The sequence below is a fragment of the Lindgomyces ingoldianus genome (assembly GCF_010093535.1).
Source record: "Lindgomyces ingoldianus strain ATCC 200398 unplaced genomic scaffold BDR25scaffold_2, whole genome shotgun sequence".
Taxonomy (NCBI): Eukaryota; Fungi; Ascomycota; class Dothideomycetes; order Pleosporales; family Lindgomycetaceae; genus Lindgomyces; species Lindgomyces ingoldianus.
Window position 1 is genome coordinate 2437212 of NW_022985163.1, and position 15228 is coordinate 2452439.

Consider the following 15228-nt stretch of genomic DNA (forward strand, 5'->3'; position numbering starts at 1 on the left):
CTTCGCGCAAACTACAACCCTACCGAAGCCGAAGAGCTTGCTCTTCTTCAATGGATTTATTAACGGAAAATCCACGCCCTTTCGAATCTTCTTTGTACGCCACGCGACTAAGAATGCTGAGTAGCGATGCAAAATTCAGGGGATTGCCTATAAGCTAGGGATTAAAGTGTTGTCATGCGTATAACTCTCTAGATTGGTTTGAGCAAGTCTTTTATTAAATTTAAAAATTGGTACAATTGCTTAGCATCTACTTCTAAACAAAAATCCTTGCCCGCGTATTTTTACAGTTGCAAAACAGGTTGTGCAGCCTCTAAATCGCCCTAGACTCTTGTTTAAGTTAGCTAAAGATATATTTAACTATACATAATAGACTATCCTAGCAGTGTATCATAGCTAGTAAGAGACATTAGAGAGTAACTAAAGCTACTTAAAAAAACTTAATAGAAACTAATTTTAACAGCTATTAAAAGAGCGTAAATAATAGTTTTCAAAACCACCTTAGAAGAAAAAAATAGTAACTGTTTAGCTAAAGCATGTAGAGTAATAAATTCTTTTTAGTAAGTACTTATAAGAGCTCTACACCTATTGATACTACCTTAGAACAGCTATTAAACTTACTATTATGATAATTATTAATAAATTGTAAAGTATAAATAGATTTATTAGAGTTATGTTCTATAACTTATATAATAGAACTTAAAAACTGTAAAATAACTTATTAATATAATGTAGTATTTCTATTATTTTTAATTATTACTTTATTAGTTTCTACATTAACTATCTTAATATTGCTACAAAGACGTAAAAATATTGTTAACCCTACAATGCCTAAGACCGAACTGATACCTGAAAAATAGCAAAAGGCAACCCTCCCGAAGGAGGCAATCTAAGCCCATGCTACTATAAGTAGTAGAGTTTACACTTATACAGTGGCGTGCAGATTTGGTTTCCGGTTTTTACAACCGATTTTGTTCTCAGGCCACGATCCTCATGGCAAGGAGGTTACCTAGTCTGTGTTAGTGTATTACATAGATTGCCTCATAGTCAATTTGGATTTCCATATTCAACGTTCAGAAAGCAAAAACGAATTTGGCACGTGACTGTAGTAACAAGGTTGGGGGTGTTTTAGGCAGCAGCCATACCACAGTGGCTCTGAGCATCACTAGACAGTACACCTGAATATAAAACGTGCTATCGCCTGATGAAGGCTTTTTCTATCTCCTGCTGTTTCCTTGATCCATCTCTCTGTGTGTGATGTTTCTTCACACTCTTCGGCGGGCTGCAACGCGAAAATCAGCAATTAGCCCACTCAGACCATTCAGCCGACAGTGTAAGTAGATTCACAAGCTCTTTGATTCCTCAAACTATTATCACTGCACATCTTTTAATGATATTCAACAGCTACCGTGCAGGTATCTTGGCACTTAAGCCAAATGGCTTCTACCTATGCCGGAACTAAATCATCTCCTCTCACAGCGGGATCTCATGCTTTTATTCTCCCCTGCAAACACAATTTGGGACACCATGTCTTAGGCTACCACATCAGCGGAAAAACATCCGGTCAGCCTATTTTCTACTTCCATGGCTGCCCTAGTTCCCGTCTCCAAGCCGATGACTTTCACAAGATTGGCGAAAAATTGAACCTCTGCGTAATTGGTGTCGACCGTCCGGGAATTGGTCTTTCAACTTTTCGACCTGGATACACACTTCTGGACTGGCCACAAGACATACAGAAGCTAGCAGCGTACCTTGGTTTCTCGGAATTTCGCGTGTTCGGGGGTAGTGGAGGAGGACCATATGCGCTGGCGTGCGCACGAGAGTTACCTGGAAACGTACTAAAGGGTACTGGAATCCTTGCAGGACTAGGGCCGCCTGAATCTGGTGTCAAGGGCCTTAGTTGGGAAAGGTGGTTCGGATTTATCGTCAATAGATGGCTGCCACGGTGGATGCTACATTTCGTTATTGAGAAAGGGCTTGGACGACACGCTCGTAATCCAGACCAGACACAGTGGAGAAGGTTTGTGATCGATGGGATGATCAGAAAAATGTGTTCTAAGGATCAAGCGCTTCTTGATGAGAAGGAGACGGAGCGAATGATAAGTGATATGAGGAACTGTTTAATAAGCGGCTCAGATGGATATGTTCTTGACGCAAAGACAATCCTCGGGCCGTGGCCATTTGACTTGAGAAGTGTCAAGGCAAAGGTACTGCTTTGGAACGGAACAGATGATACAGATACGCCCATTTATATGGCGAGATGGATGGCGAATCAATTGCCGAACGGGAGTCTCAGAGAGTTCCCTGGTGACACTCATTTCTCAATTTTCTTTTGCAGAGGTGAGGAAGTCCTGAAGGATCTAATCGAGATGTAACGGCTTACTGTAAATTACTACGGTTCTTGTATCTCTCTACTCTAGACAGAATTCGCACCTCTTCTTCTACACTACTCTACATAATGAGCAGCAAGTCACATGCTTCAAATATGTTTAAGGCCACAATTCTTTACAGCTAGTGTGGAACATGAAGTTATATGATATACTTAGTAAGAGCTGTGAATTGATTCCAGGGCTACCCTTGCAATGCACTAACGCAATCTAGGAAATCCCCTTGCTATAAGGACCGTCCGCTGAGAGTAAATCGCTTGCAAAAACCAGAAACCAGTGCTGCACGCCACTGTACCACTGTTGTACCACTGAAAAAAATGAGGGGGGGAAGGAAATGGGAGGCTTTCCTTCCTGAAAGAATCTCTAAATTGCAAATATTATATGAGCAATAATCCGAAAAACAAATGCTTTGTTCAGGTTCCGTTTCGGTGAAATAACGCGCGTTGTGGGGTGATATAACGCTAACAGTGGGCTGTGGAGGGTTCCTGTGACCTTGGTGGTGTATTTCATGTGATTCTGGCTAGCTTACATTTCTGGCGCAATAGGAACTTGTTCTGCTCGAAGTTGTGAAGTCTAGAAGTGGGGTGGTTAGGCATTTTCGAGAACCCCTTGGCTCCCCCAAGACAACCCTCTCGACACAGCAATGAGTATTGGAATAGACATTAAAGAAAATATACGAACAAGGACTTAATAAAACATTTCAGGAAGGTGGTGAGTCGTCCTCTACGTCTCGAAGCTGGTAGACAGCTGCTCAGCAGCATGTAGCTCTGCCAGACACATAGAAACGTAAATTCAGGGGCAACCCCTAGAAACTTAGTTGCTAGCGCAATGGGAAAGTGCATTTTGTGGTAATTAAAATGTGCTCAAATAGCTAGCAGGAAGGGTCCTCTGAAGGACCATCCGGGTACACCATTATACGTTGCGGTTGTGACATTTACCACCCAGTTCCCAGGCAAATCTCTTTAAGTATATGCACAGCGCAGTCAGAGATTGCATGCACAAGACGACTTCCGCCTATCAGGGCGATGCATGTAATACCACGGCCGCTCCAGAGTCTTCGAAGGGGTGAGCCAATCCGATGCATCACCATAATTCCACACCATGAGTATGACTTCTCATGCACAAGTTCGTCATGCAGCATCCAGGTAGTGGTACAGCAGTGCGTCCATTGTAAAGACAGCATCCCAGAGAGTTCAAGAATTCCAGAATGTGACTTCGATGCATCCAGAGTTCGAAAGTGGCTGCCAAAATAATTCCAAATTTGATATCGAGACACCCCTAAATGGCAACAGACAGCACTCTAGATAGCGTGCTACCACGGGTAGCTCAAGGAGCCCAGAGTGGCCTCCAACAGAGTTGATTTTTACGTGGTACACCAGACGGTGTGAGTATTTCACATTACCAGCGCGTGAAGTTCCACTAAGTTACTGCACAATGCCATCTGGAATGCACGAATTGAGTTTATCATCGCCCCTGTAGGATTCATGGGCGTTTCGGGGTACACCGGCGGCATTGAGGGCTATGGCATAAGTGTGGGTGTCAAAGGGTGGTCTACAAGCTTCCCCGCAGGTTGCAGAGCACACTTGAAGGTTGGAAGGTTCCGTCAAAAGCTGCGAAGCTTTGTTGCAACCTGAAAAGGCTTTATCAAAGCTTGTAGGCAGCTTCGAAATAGTCCGCCATTAGCCTGTGTTACTGTACGGCGCCGGACTGCCTGTGGAAGTCTACAGATGCCGTTAGGGTTTGTGGAGTTGCAAAGTGATGTGGATGACCTTAGGCGCTGGTGGTCGTCGCCCTCCTGTCCTGATTTGGTGTTCTGTCGCTGCAAAGTGTAATTGTGACTACGACTCTGTGCACTAGACCACAACCACCACGACAACCACCAAGAGACAACAACCTTCCTTGCGGATATCCTATTCAGGGCTGCAACAAGGAGCAGGCAGAAGGTATTTGCGCGATTACCTACCACCTTACTCTTTCAAGGGGTATCACAGGGTCAGCGGTGAAGAACTCTCAGGTACTCGAAAGTCGGCCATACTCTAAAGCATCTCCCACCCCAGGGAAGCGGCGACGCTGCTAGCCTTCAGCAAGGACGGCATCCTCACGTCGGCTATCCTCTTCGGCGAAGACTGAAGCTGAGGGCAACTACACAGAGATGCATCTAACTCCAAGGACTCTAGACTTTCCATCACTGACCGCCTGACCCCTTCCGCGAGCTACGACTGCCAACGTGAGCGACGAGGCCTACTACATGCAGAAGTGCACACGTCGTTTCTATCATTGGCTTGAGGGTACCAAGACCTTGTATCCGACCTTCAAAGCTTCATCCAGACATTGAAGATCCATTGCACCTCCACGTCGGCTGCTTCTAGCGCCCCATGAGAGACAGCGGGCATCACGAGCGACCAGGTCCCCGGCATCCAGAAGCGCACACAACCTTCGATTCATTTGCTTGGCGGGGTCGAGGACCATTATAAGCCTCAGAGGTAGGCCAGACATCGCAGGTCCATTTGCAACCTCGGCGGCGACTGCTACAGGACTCCCCGGCGAGAGACAAAAAAAGACGGGTGAGGCGCATCCTCCATCTCATCACGAACCCATGAGAAGCCGACAAGCCAAGTGCAATGAAGCTTCCAGACCTGAAGGTTTGCTGGCGTCGCATTTGTTCGAGGGTGCGCCCGGACTTGACTCGAGCGACCGTCTTGACCAGAGCCCAGCCATCCATCGAGTTTGAGGCTCGGCTGACGCTCAACCAAGACAAAGGAGAACATCCTAGTCAAGGTAGGTAAAGAACATTGTTCTGTAGTCGTCGCAACGGCTAGCACTAACAAGGCGAGCTAGTATAGCTGCGCGATGGTAAAAGGCTTCCCGAGACGGTGCACAATGACCACCCTAGGACAGGCCATACAATGGACAACTCGCGTCTGGATCGGACCTTAGATGGGACGACTAGGAATCCCAATCCGGCCATTGCTAGACACGAAGCTTGGTTGCCAGTTTATATAGTCCAACAGCAAGATGCTTCCATGGAGCGACACACCGCATGCATGGGAGGGGGGGAATGGTTTGCGCTACCTTCGCCAAGGCTCTTTCTCGAGGACTAATCTCACATAGTGGTTGTGAGCATCATAACCGGCAATAATGGCTGGAGGAGGGCAGAGCCTGATGTTGGCTTTCAGTGCGCCTATCTCGCTCGCGCAGTAAGTTTGGCAGCTCCGTTGCGGAATAGCACTTGCTAACTTCTTATTTCCTAGTGCAAGCCAGATTACCGACCGCTAGGATGAACGACTAAATCCCTTGTCATATGTGCAAAAGATCTGGGTCGAATTTGTGTGAAAGACTTCTCTGACATTGGCGGGCTTGTGCCACCAAAATGCGATATCGCTCCACTACCTGCATCGATCGAACCGGATACTAGGGACTTCGATAATAGCAGCAGGCCAGGCCATGAGTGTCTACACGTCTTCGTCGACCTGTACGAGAAATATGCTGTCCCGCTCATCTTCTACGACCAGATTGGCTGCGGCAAGTCCACTCACTTCCAAAAAGGGCGTATAAAGAGAAGTACTAGCACACCGAACTGTTCTGGGCTGAACCGGACATATGTGACATGGGCACATACAAAGTTATTGGCCAAGATCGTGGAAGAGTTGAACGCGAGTACAGAATAGTGGATCTCTATTCAGGAACAAAGACCGCAACGAGAAATCCGCGTACCCAACTATGCCAACCTTCGGAATGGTAATGTGGATAATTGATGGCTTCAGGTCTGAGGCGTTGACGGAAGCAAGGTTCGACAACCTGGCGTCTTCGAGAATCCCGAGTTTAAGTCGAAAGTTCTAGCATATCAGTAATCCGTAAAGGTCGGGAGCGATGCAAAATGCAAGGAATTGTCGGTGGCATTTGCAACAAGCGACACGAGGATCCGAAATCATTGTAGCCAAACAATTCCATCCCGAAGCGTGCTGAGAAGCTATCACTAGGCATTCGAGTGGATATCTCGATCCAAGAACGAAACAGTCCCACCCACAATGGCTCTATATCAAAGGCAGAGTCCGTAATCAAGTCTTGTACAGTTCTTCAACTAGAGCGTGGGTCCAAGTCAAGGGCGACCAATCGTCAGCCGGCATTGAGGTATCGAAGAGGAAGTCGTCTTCAGTGATATCGCGAGAGTTCCTGGGTGGTCGGACAAGTTAGGTAGGTGTGATCTTTAGATCACGTCTTCAGACGCCCCTTGAGTTGTATGGAACGGTTGTTGAAATTGCTCCGCACAGTCCCCAACTCTGGTCCTCACAGTGACTCCCTTTAGTCCGCTGAGGCGATACGCTGAAGTCACTAAGAGCCTATTGGCAATTCTGGAATTCGATCCTCTAGATCGGATGCCCCAATGCCATACTGAGCCTCAAAAAGCGGCATTGAGAGCCAAGAACGGCAATTCCAAATACTAGCCAGCCATGACGAACATATCGCAACATTGCGCATCACAGTTCTCTCTCCAGCTTCCGGATTTTCGGGACTCCAGGGCTCCAGTCTAGGATTCCCTAGTGGTTCCAGAATTCCAGGACTCCAAGGCAACAGGGTAATCTCTCCAGGTACGGAGCTATGACAGATACAGGTATTCCAAGGGCTTTCATGCTCCCTAAGATTGAGAAACTCTCGTAAAACAGTCAAGAAGAAGACAAAGACAGATGAGGCATTGGAAAGCAACGGCAAAGAAATGGCTGAAAGGACGCAAAGAGCATCGAGAGCTGTACAAACCTTATCAAATTGCCCTCTGCCCTAAAAGAAGTTGGTCTTTTCTAGGCAAAGGTATCGACAGCTTCAGCTCCAGAGCATTCGTAGGCTCTGTCATAGAAAGAGCTTCGCGACACGTAGTATCGACGTAGCTGCAGTTCCGAGCTCTAGAGTCTTAGTCATTAGTGCCGCTGGTGGAGGTTGATCTCCAACAAGATTTCAAGAAAGATTGATAGTGCTGAAGCCGAAGGCCGTGGATGATATCCGCACAGGTCAAGTATGACAGAGCCTAACTCGAAGAAGATGTAAAAACGGAAGCTCTCGGTGGTGCTCATACAGGTAAAGTATGCCGCTCCCCAATAAGGATGTAACAATGTCGACACATCTCGAATCACAACATCGTACCCATGGCATCCAAGGAGCCTTCGATAGTCGTACCAAGCTCTTTGAGTCGCTGCTCTCGTTCTCAAGAGTGTCCGCCTCAGCTGTGTCTACACCATCTGGTTCAAAACATCTTCAGCTCAATCATTATATCCTCCCCATCATAGGGAAGACAATGATTCATTTATCGAATATGCTTGCCGGCTTATTACAAAGGATTGAAGGGAGATCCATTGAGCGTGTTCGCCGTCCATGTCGAGGGCGTGCGGATCAATCCTCTCGTGCCAATCGTCGGTAGAGTAGTCAAGCTGCAGTAATGTGTCTTCGATGACGGACGCTGCGATGGTACGTCTTCGTCACGATACACATAGATCATACAATGCGGAAGATGAAGGGCACCCACCAATCGATCTCTGGTTCCATACTGGCCGAGTCGAGGGGACTCACCAGCGTAGGATATCCCATCTTCACGAAAATACGCATCGTAGAGTTCTTGGGATGTTTGCGTTCCGAGTCAACCATCAGCAGAGAAGGAAGACTAGCGTTGAGTTGTTGTGTTACCATCTCGAAAGGCATTCAGCGCACCACATTCGCATTGGGTTCTAGTGCAAGGCTCTATGCCAGTATCGAGACTTCATTTCTTACGGCATTCCGTGTTCCGGTCGTTCCCTTATCTGCTGTGCCTCCGAGTTGGTACCGAAGACTAGAGAGGCGTCAGACCCCGTCTAGAACAGATCTCAGCTATCTGTTAGCAGAGCGTGATTTCATGCCAGGTCCCGGATGAGCTCACCCGGTCCAGAGAATACCTTGGCGGAGAACATCGTGCAATGCCACCCAACGAGCATCGTGTCCTCTTATTATCCGGGAATACAGCATTCCTCCGTTGCGGTCCACAGGAGCAGAGAAGGTTATCGCCGCTGCCCAAAAATTTCGGTGTTCCGTAATTCAGAAACCCTTTCCGTCAAGATTAGAGATGCTGCTGTCGGTCTATGCTTGTTGTGAGGGCTCCACGACCCATTGTCAAGGACAGAACGAAATCACCGCTGCTCAAATACATCCACCAACGCTGAGGTGTGCTTTATTCGGAAGTCTATCCTTCAAGAATAGGGAGGCTGCTGTCGGTCCATGAATGGTGTGAAGGCCCGCTGGGCCAGTTTCAACCACGGAGAGCGATCACCGCTGCTCGAAGATGATCGCCACTGCTCGAAGACCTTCGCCGCAGCTAAGAGGGAATGTCTGCATTTTGGAAGAGCCCTCATTCAACCCGAGATTGTTGTAGGTTGGCCCATGTCTGTGTAAGGGCTCGCCAGCGCGTTGTCGTCGCGCTGCGACGTCCTTCGAAAATTCGCGTCAAATGCTCCAAAACGAATGTCCAGAGAGCAAACCTATGAGCACCGGCAATTGAGGCTGAAGAGGATATTTTACTTGTGCTCTGTGTCTCACTGCTGTTGCGCTGCTTCATCTGTAGTGTTCGACGTGTGGAGAGGGCCTGCTGGAGAAGATCGGCGAAATTTGTACAGAATAGCGCAAAGGCTACCCTATCAACCACGAGGGCCTATGTCAGCTTACTTGGTCTCTTCCGCAGTCAGGAGCGACTATACGTACCATGTGTAGCTTCTGTTTAGGCAAGAGACGTGCGCTGCTGTGTGTGTTACAGGAAGAGTGTTGCAATGTAATCCGAGCAACCTTTCTTCGGTGGCAGGCAGTCGCCCACGCGTCTGTACGGAAAAGGTGTTACTCGCGAGAGGAGTCTTTGAGCGGGAGATTAAACTGCCCTAGAGTATGATGCCCTTTCAAGGGGGTGTTCGTTGTAAATCCCGTCGCTATCTGATTGACGTTCAATCGGGAGTCCACAAAGGAAGATGCCTCCGCCGTCGCGCCAAAGACGTTAAGGACTGCATCGTGCTAGGCAGAAGCAGTACAAGGATCGATGATAGCATCTACAGAAGATCCAGAGTGAAAGAGGTATTGTTGTCGAAATCGACCGGCGATGGGGCGTTGGAGGGGGTCCATATCCCACGCAGAAGCTGAAGGGCTGCATGTCTTGGCGCCTCCCAACGGACCACTGCATTCCTCCAGCACATTCCGGGAGCGGGCATAGTAGCTTGAGGCTTCGTCATGGATCTAAATCTGTATGCACAACACCTAGAGGATTTGGGCCTCTACGTAGGACTCTTAAGCACAAGATCGCCGTGGTCTGTCGTCCACAGAGGCGTCTTGACTCCAGCGGGCATTCACCGGCACAAGGCAAACCAACACCACAATTCACATCTTGTTTGCTGGTTTGCATGGCATCTGTAGACTCTTAGATCGCATCCTCGCAATTTTCGGTCTGTGTAGAAAGTACTTGTCGAGAAGCAGGCGTTCGAGATGTTCAACTCAGGAGTTGCAACATCAAACTGCTATTCCAGCACTCTGAGGCCGGTACCCTCCTCAAATCAGTGCATCTGGGCGCTGTAGGCATCCAAGGATCGTGAACTGCGCATTTCTATCTAAAATCGGTGGGACAAGTACCGCAAGGGGTGGGGACAATGCAGGCTTCAGATGATTGCGCGTTAGCCTCTAGTTGACCCAGAGCCCCCAGAAGCATGTGTGCACCGATACATGATGAGATCCGATAAATATCACGAAGGAGAGGTGATCTTGAAAGTTGAACGACGCTTGTGTCTTTGCTAAAACGGCCCGGACTGATGCCAACATGGCAAGTGCCATCCATGGATATCAAACCCCAGCCATCTCAATAAGCGACAAACCCAAATTTACCATCCTCAAGCCCACACAAATCCATCATCCCACATCAACATGCACAATTAATAGCTGGATAATATGCAGGAACCTCGAAGCGTGTAAGATATTCAGTCAAATACAGGATGGATCCAGAAGCACAAACTGTATCTAAGAAGAGCACCAATCCAGGGGTTAGTACAGTATCACAACAAGAATATCCTCCCATGGACGTCAACCCTATCCTTCTACTCTTCAAGGCTTTCATAAAGCAAACTTAGGAGCTGAGCCATTGTCTATAGATCCCGGCAGAGCTACAAACTATGATAATCATTCACTTGGGTCCAGCAAGTGTCTGAAACCTCAACCACTCCTCTCTCCAGCCGCGCGACCTTTATGGGCGCATTATGAGGCACAGACCCATCACGATGGATTCAGATGCAAGGCCAGATGGATGTTATAACCCGAGAGATGTACTGACTGACCTCTCCCCCTATCCTGCAACACATTCAAACCTCTTCGCCCTCTTCCCCAATCTGGACTCCGGCCGCATTGTTCTTTGACTTTGTGTGATGGTGATTCAAGGATGCAGGCAACACCTTCAAGGATCTGTCAGTAATTTTCTGATCGACTCCTTTGTTCTTATTTACCCGACTGGTGCTAAGTTGCACCCACTTACCCCTCCACTGCAATCTGGATGTCGACCAGATCGTCCGCACTTCACACGTGGGATATGCCTGGGTGGATTTGAATATTTGGGCAGCATCAAGCTGTAAGGCCTATGAGTGGAGATTCAGAAGATTGATGGTTTATTGATAATTGCCGCTCCCGGCCTCGGCAACCTCCTTAAACCGTCGATCACTAGGGCTCTAGCCGAAGAAGACCAGGCCTTCCTAGCTTTGGCCTGTAGGCTTGGGCTCCATGGCGGTGGTGTTTGGCGGACCCACGGTGGATGCAGTGCCAACTATTCTCTTCTTCTCCGTCTCCCGAAGCAGATGTTACCCGGGACACTACGGGGATGCAGAGGCAGATTTACCCACATGTATGTCAGCGTACAACCAAGACAGCCATTTACATGGATGCTTGACACTCCGATAAAGCGAAAAGCGTAAAGGTTGTTAGTATAAGACGCCATTTTAGTCTCCCATTTCACATTGTCCGAATCGATATGCGATTTCCTCAGCGTTTAGCAAGACGGAACTTCAACAAAACACGGCGAGTTGTTACTCCGATCTAGGTCATCATCCCCGATTGGAGCAGGACGTGAATGGGGGTTTGTTAGCGAAGGCCCAAAGTTTCTGGAACACATACCTTAAACCCTCTTCCAACGAACCCTACACGGCAGTGAACCCATATCACCCAAAGGCAATCCCACTATCCCCACCCCTCCGAAATGGGATGTCACTGCCAAACGAACAAACAACCAAAGGACGTTAGTGCTGCTCTGGCCATTCAGGAACAGGGATACTTAGCTGTACGTTCGTTTGATCCGGTATTGGAATTATTGGACTGTGGCCACAAACTGCATCCCTGCCGCCTTGCCCTTGCCCTCTCCAAAGACATGGAAGTATGATCTTGGCTCTGTAAAGCTAGTATGTACTTTCGGGGGCTCAATCTTAGACTCTAGTTCCAATACAATGACCATGGGCCTAGGTCACCTCATTCAGAAGGGTCCTTACTCACCGCATGCATGGTTGATATAGCAGCCTATGCATGCCTTTGCTTGACCAGAAGCTGTTGGGATGAAGGGTCGAAAGAGGAAGGAAAAAGTGGAGATGCTTCAATAGGAGAATCAATATGGATAGGAGGGCAGCATGTTATGACGAGAAGAAGTCACTAGAACGAATGTCAGCAAGGCCTGCAGCAAGAGTTAGGAGTACTTAACCAGAGCATGCAAGATCTGTCGAAGAAAGAGCTGGATTAAGAAATACCTGAGGCACTCTAGAGTGCCAATAACTGCTTCCATCAACAGTCCATTTAGTATGCACACCGATGACTGGATATGGGGAATGAAGTTTTCGGGCAGCACTCTCCGCAGTCTTCAGAACAACCCTATGCGGAAGGCACAAACCCTATTCAGCCCCACTCCTCCAACCTAACGCCACCACCAACGATGAGGCCACCTGTTTCGAGCATAGTGTCCACTTCTTTCAACGGTGCCTACTGCGCAACCAAAACCACAAGCCGAAGCCGGGTCATGTACCACGTCTCGGAACCGAATCTAGAACGATTGATCTTGGACTGTTTGCCTTGTCCGATGACCCTGGATCCAGGTCAACTGATACCATTCAGTCCATTTGCACTCAAAAGACGTAGAGCGCTGACGCGTGTTTGAGGGCGGTGGTGTACGACTGTCATCTACTAGGGATATACACCAATGACTCGACATGGAGAATGAAGTCCTCGGGTCGCACTCTGTACAATCTTCAGGAAGCACAAAGCACAAACCATATGCAAACCCTTCAGAGAGAGAAACAACTTACATTTCCGGGACCGCGACAGCATTATTATAAAAGCCAGGGTGGGCTTAACCTTGTGCGGTTGATCAACACGTCTGCAGAATTGAGTCTCATCGATTTTGCCCTCAAAGAGTCTAACTGCAAGGTTGTCAACAAAGCTTCACTAGTAAGGAGATGGGAGAGCTGACACTGACATGCCTTTAACATCACCGGTGACGATGTAGACTATCAAAAATCAGTCTAAGATCCCTCTGCATGCTGTTAGCAAGCTCGGCGACGTGTCTCGAAGGCTTATCGACGTGGTGGTTTCTGCGGGTGAGGCCGTTACGGAGTCTCACAACTCCGAAGAACCCCGCAAGTCTCTATCATGGCCAGCGCCTCATAAACCGCGGCAAAAAGGCTGCGAGTTGTTTATACCACTCGTGTACAACCTCGTGTACAACCTCCTCTTTGCGTTAGCAAAGGCAGCAGTGACTTTGGTAGAGTCGTGAGTAAGAGGGGGATGGTGGTTGAGGTGAAGGTTTCGAGATTGAAAACAACTAATTTTACCTCGACCGTGTGACAAGAACAGCAAAGAGTCCCGCGCGGGATGGCACTCGGGCGTATCGCTGCGGAGGCCTGAAATAACGGCCTGTAAATGCTTGCAGTTGAAGTGCAGGTCGGTGCCGTCGCTGCAAGCCCCTGTTTGACGTGCGGATGGCTGAGACGTCGAAAACGTGAATTGGGAAGCTGGCAACTCCATTCCAAGGGCATGAGCAGAAGGTAATGTTGAGGGTGTTGTGGTTGGCAAAACAATCGGACTTTGTGATGGCGAGAGACGAGAGACCCCTTTCACCTCCGGCCATCCTCAAAGGCCGCACGCTACAAGTGTTTTGCCTCCGCAGCGAGAAACCTTCGCTAATCTAACATTTATTTGGGTATAAATAAGCCAATATTTTCAGTTTCTCTTGTCCAGTGGGGATAGGCTCCCACTGGACACACCACATCAACTACGCCGCCTCGAGTCATTACTGCGCAGATTTGTATAGACACTAGTTGACTAACAAGTGACCTTAGTTCGATTCCAGATCGATTCCAGAAAAGTCTTATATATATATTTTTAGCAAATTTTTGTTTATTTCGAGTGCAAGGGTGTTGGTACTAGAACGGTTAATTTAAGGCTTTGGCAAGGACAGGAAAGCTCTTTAGTCCTTGGTTGGATATCCACTTATCCCAGAGGCAGAGAACAACAATTACTACACAGCAGACATCTAGCTCTGTACGAAACCCTACACTTACCCTTACAGAACGACGCGAAACATCCTTTTTAGGCTTTGTAAGGATGTTCTGAGGGCCAAATCAGGCGCTTCGCCATCCCAGATCACCGCACTATTGGTGAGCTTCGCCAAACATCTGACAATTTCTACGCAAATGTCCTCCGCCAGCTTGATCCTTAGATCCCGCAATGGCTGCCGAAATCCCTTCTCTCTAGGCAGAATCACGATAACCTTTCAGAGAACCTACTAGAGTAGGGATATTAAATCCTACAAACGCGCGGGAACGAATATAACCACTCTTCTCCGACCGCTGCCTAACCTGGCAAGTTTCTTCTCTCCCATCTCCTCCACCCGCTATTCACACAGATCGTTCGTTGCCTGTCGGTGAGGATTGTGGGAGCGACACTGATAGGACGACGGCGGGATCGTGTGGTGGCTGCCTTGGGGCAGAGCTGCTGCGGATTAGCTTACGGTGAGTCTGAGAAACTGGTTGCTTGAGACCGACGCGTAAACCCAGAGTGAGCTTTTGCGTGTGCAAGGTTTGCGGTAAGGTTCTTGAGTTCTAGGGAAGGTCGTGCATGACCTCCGCATTCGAAAACATACAAGTGAGTTTTGCATATCGAGAACCTCCTGGTGCCCATTCAAGTCCGAAATTAAGCCTCTCTTTTAGCTTAAAAGCAGCCTACAATCGGCACTAGATTTCCATTCGTCCTAAATCAACTGCTCCTCAAGAGGAAATATCCGCCATTCGACTAGACCTTGCTAGTTATCAGGCCAGATTAACAGAACTAAGTGGTCTGCGGCTCCCCTTTCCTGCAACAAAGCGCCACGGAGCTTCGTGTCGCATGATACACGCTCGGATGGTAAAGTTTTCACTCCAGACGCTCAGGTAGACCAGAATGACGACGGAGATAGCTGTGAGGAATGCCGAGGATGTAAGGGTCAAGAAGAGTATTTCTTTTTTTTTAGTAGATACCATAGAAGGACCTCCAGGTTTCTCATCGAAGTTCAGTAAGCGGTTTAGAAGGTCAAAACCACGCTAACTATCTTCAGTGGTACATAACAACATACCCTGACTACTATGCCGCACCCTTCTCGTCCTCCACTACTACTGCCCCTTCAGTCGTAGCCGTAGGCCTTAGCTTAGACAGCACCTCAACGAAAACTTATCTCCTCCCAATAAGGAAAAACATCAAAGATCCACTCCACCATGCGACCGCTTGCAGAGAGCGAGTTAAGAGATCTATCCACGTCTCCAAGCCAGGGACGTAGAGGTGATATCATAATCCTAAG

General features: G+C 48.2%; 3 protein-coding genes across 3 annotated transcripts; 2 read left to right on the top strand and 1 right to left on the bottom strand.

The window, feature by feature from the left end:
• The first annotated feature begins 1174 nt into the window (after nucleotides 1-1174).
• Nucleotides 1175-2428, top strand: BDR25DRAFT_251842 (alpha/beta-hydrolase). Its single transcript, XM_033686146.1, has 2 exons — nucleotides 1175-1330; nucleotides 1402-2428. The coding sequence occupies exons 1-2, from the start codon at nucleotides 1255-1257 to the stop codon at nucleotides 2370-2372; spliced, it is 1047 nt and encodes a 348-aa protein (XP_033554089.1). The 5' UTR covers nucleotides 1175-1254; the 3' UTR covers nucleotides 2373-2428.
• Nucleotides 2429-7488: 5060 nt separating this feature from the next.
• BDR25DRAFT_349196 (uncharacterized protein) lies at nucleotides 7489-13170 on the top strand (the record flags this gene model as incomplete). The annotated part of the gene is made up of 33 exons (XM_033694517.1): nucleotides 7489-7786; nucleotides 7868-8269; nucleotides 8296-8344; nucleotides 8393-8477; nucleotides 8527-8613; nucleotides 8637-8730; nucleotides 8797-8923; nucleotides 8965-9097; nucleotides 9154-9216; nucleotides 9276-9398; nucleotides 9434-9691; nucleotides 9724-9845; nucleotides 9880-9969; nucleotides 10008-10018; nucleotides 10063-10159; nucleotides 10203-10342; nucleotides 10380-10453; nucleotides 10523-10573; nucleotides 10604-10774; nucleotides 10806-10831; nucleotides 10886-10961; nucleotides 11018-11152; nucleotides 11179-11262; nucleotides 11288-11328; nucleotides 11411-11652; nucleotides 11693-11787; nucleotides 11848-11969; nucleotides 12008-12067; nucleotides 12130-12191; nucleotides 12236-12419; nucleotides 12446-12511; nucleotides 12557-12845; nucleotides 12904-13170. 33 exons carry the CDS (start codon nucleotides 7489-7491, stop codon nucleotides 13168-13170), a joined length of 4224 nt encoding a protein of 1407 aa, XP_033554090.1.
• Nucleotides 13171-13224: 54 nt separating this feature from the next.
• Nucleotides 13225-15219, bottom strand: BDR25DRAFT_349197 (uncharacterized protein; the record flags this gene model as incomplete). The annotated part of the gene is made up of 11 exons (XM_033694518.1): nucleotides 13225-13581; nucleotides 13652-13730; nucleotides 13964-14146; nucleotides 14207-14289; nucleotides 14342-14375; nucleotides 14407-14565; nucleotides 14657-14697; nucleotides 14756-14850; nucleotides 14923-14974; nucleotides 15007-15040; nucleotides 15140-15219. 11 exons carry the CDS (start codon nucleotides 15217-15219, stop codon nucleotides 13225-13227), a joined length of 1197 nt encoding a protein of 398 aa, XP_033554091.1.
• Between the last annotated feature and the right edge of the window lie 9 nt (nucleotides 15220-15228).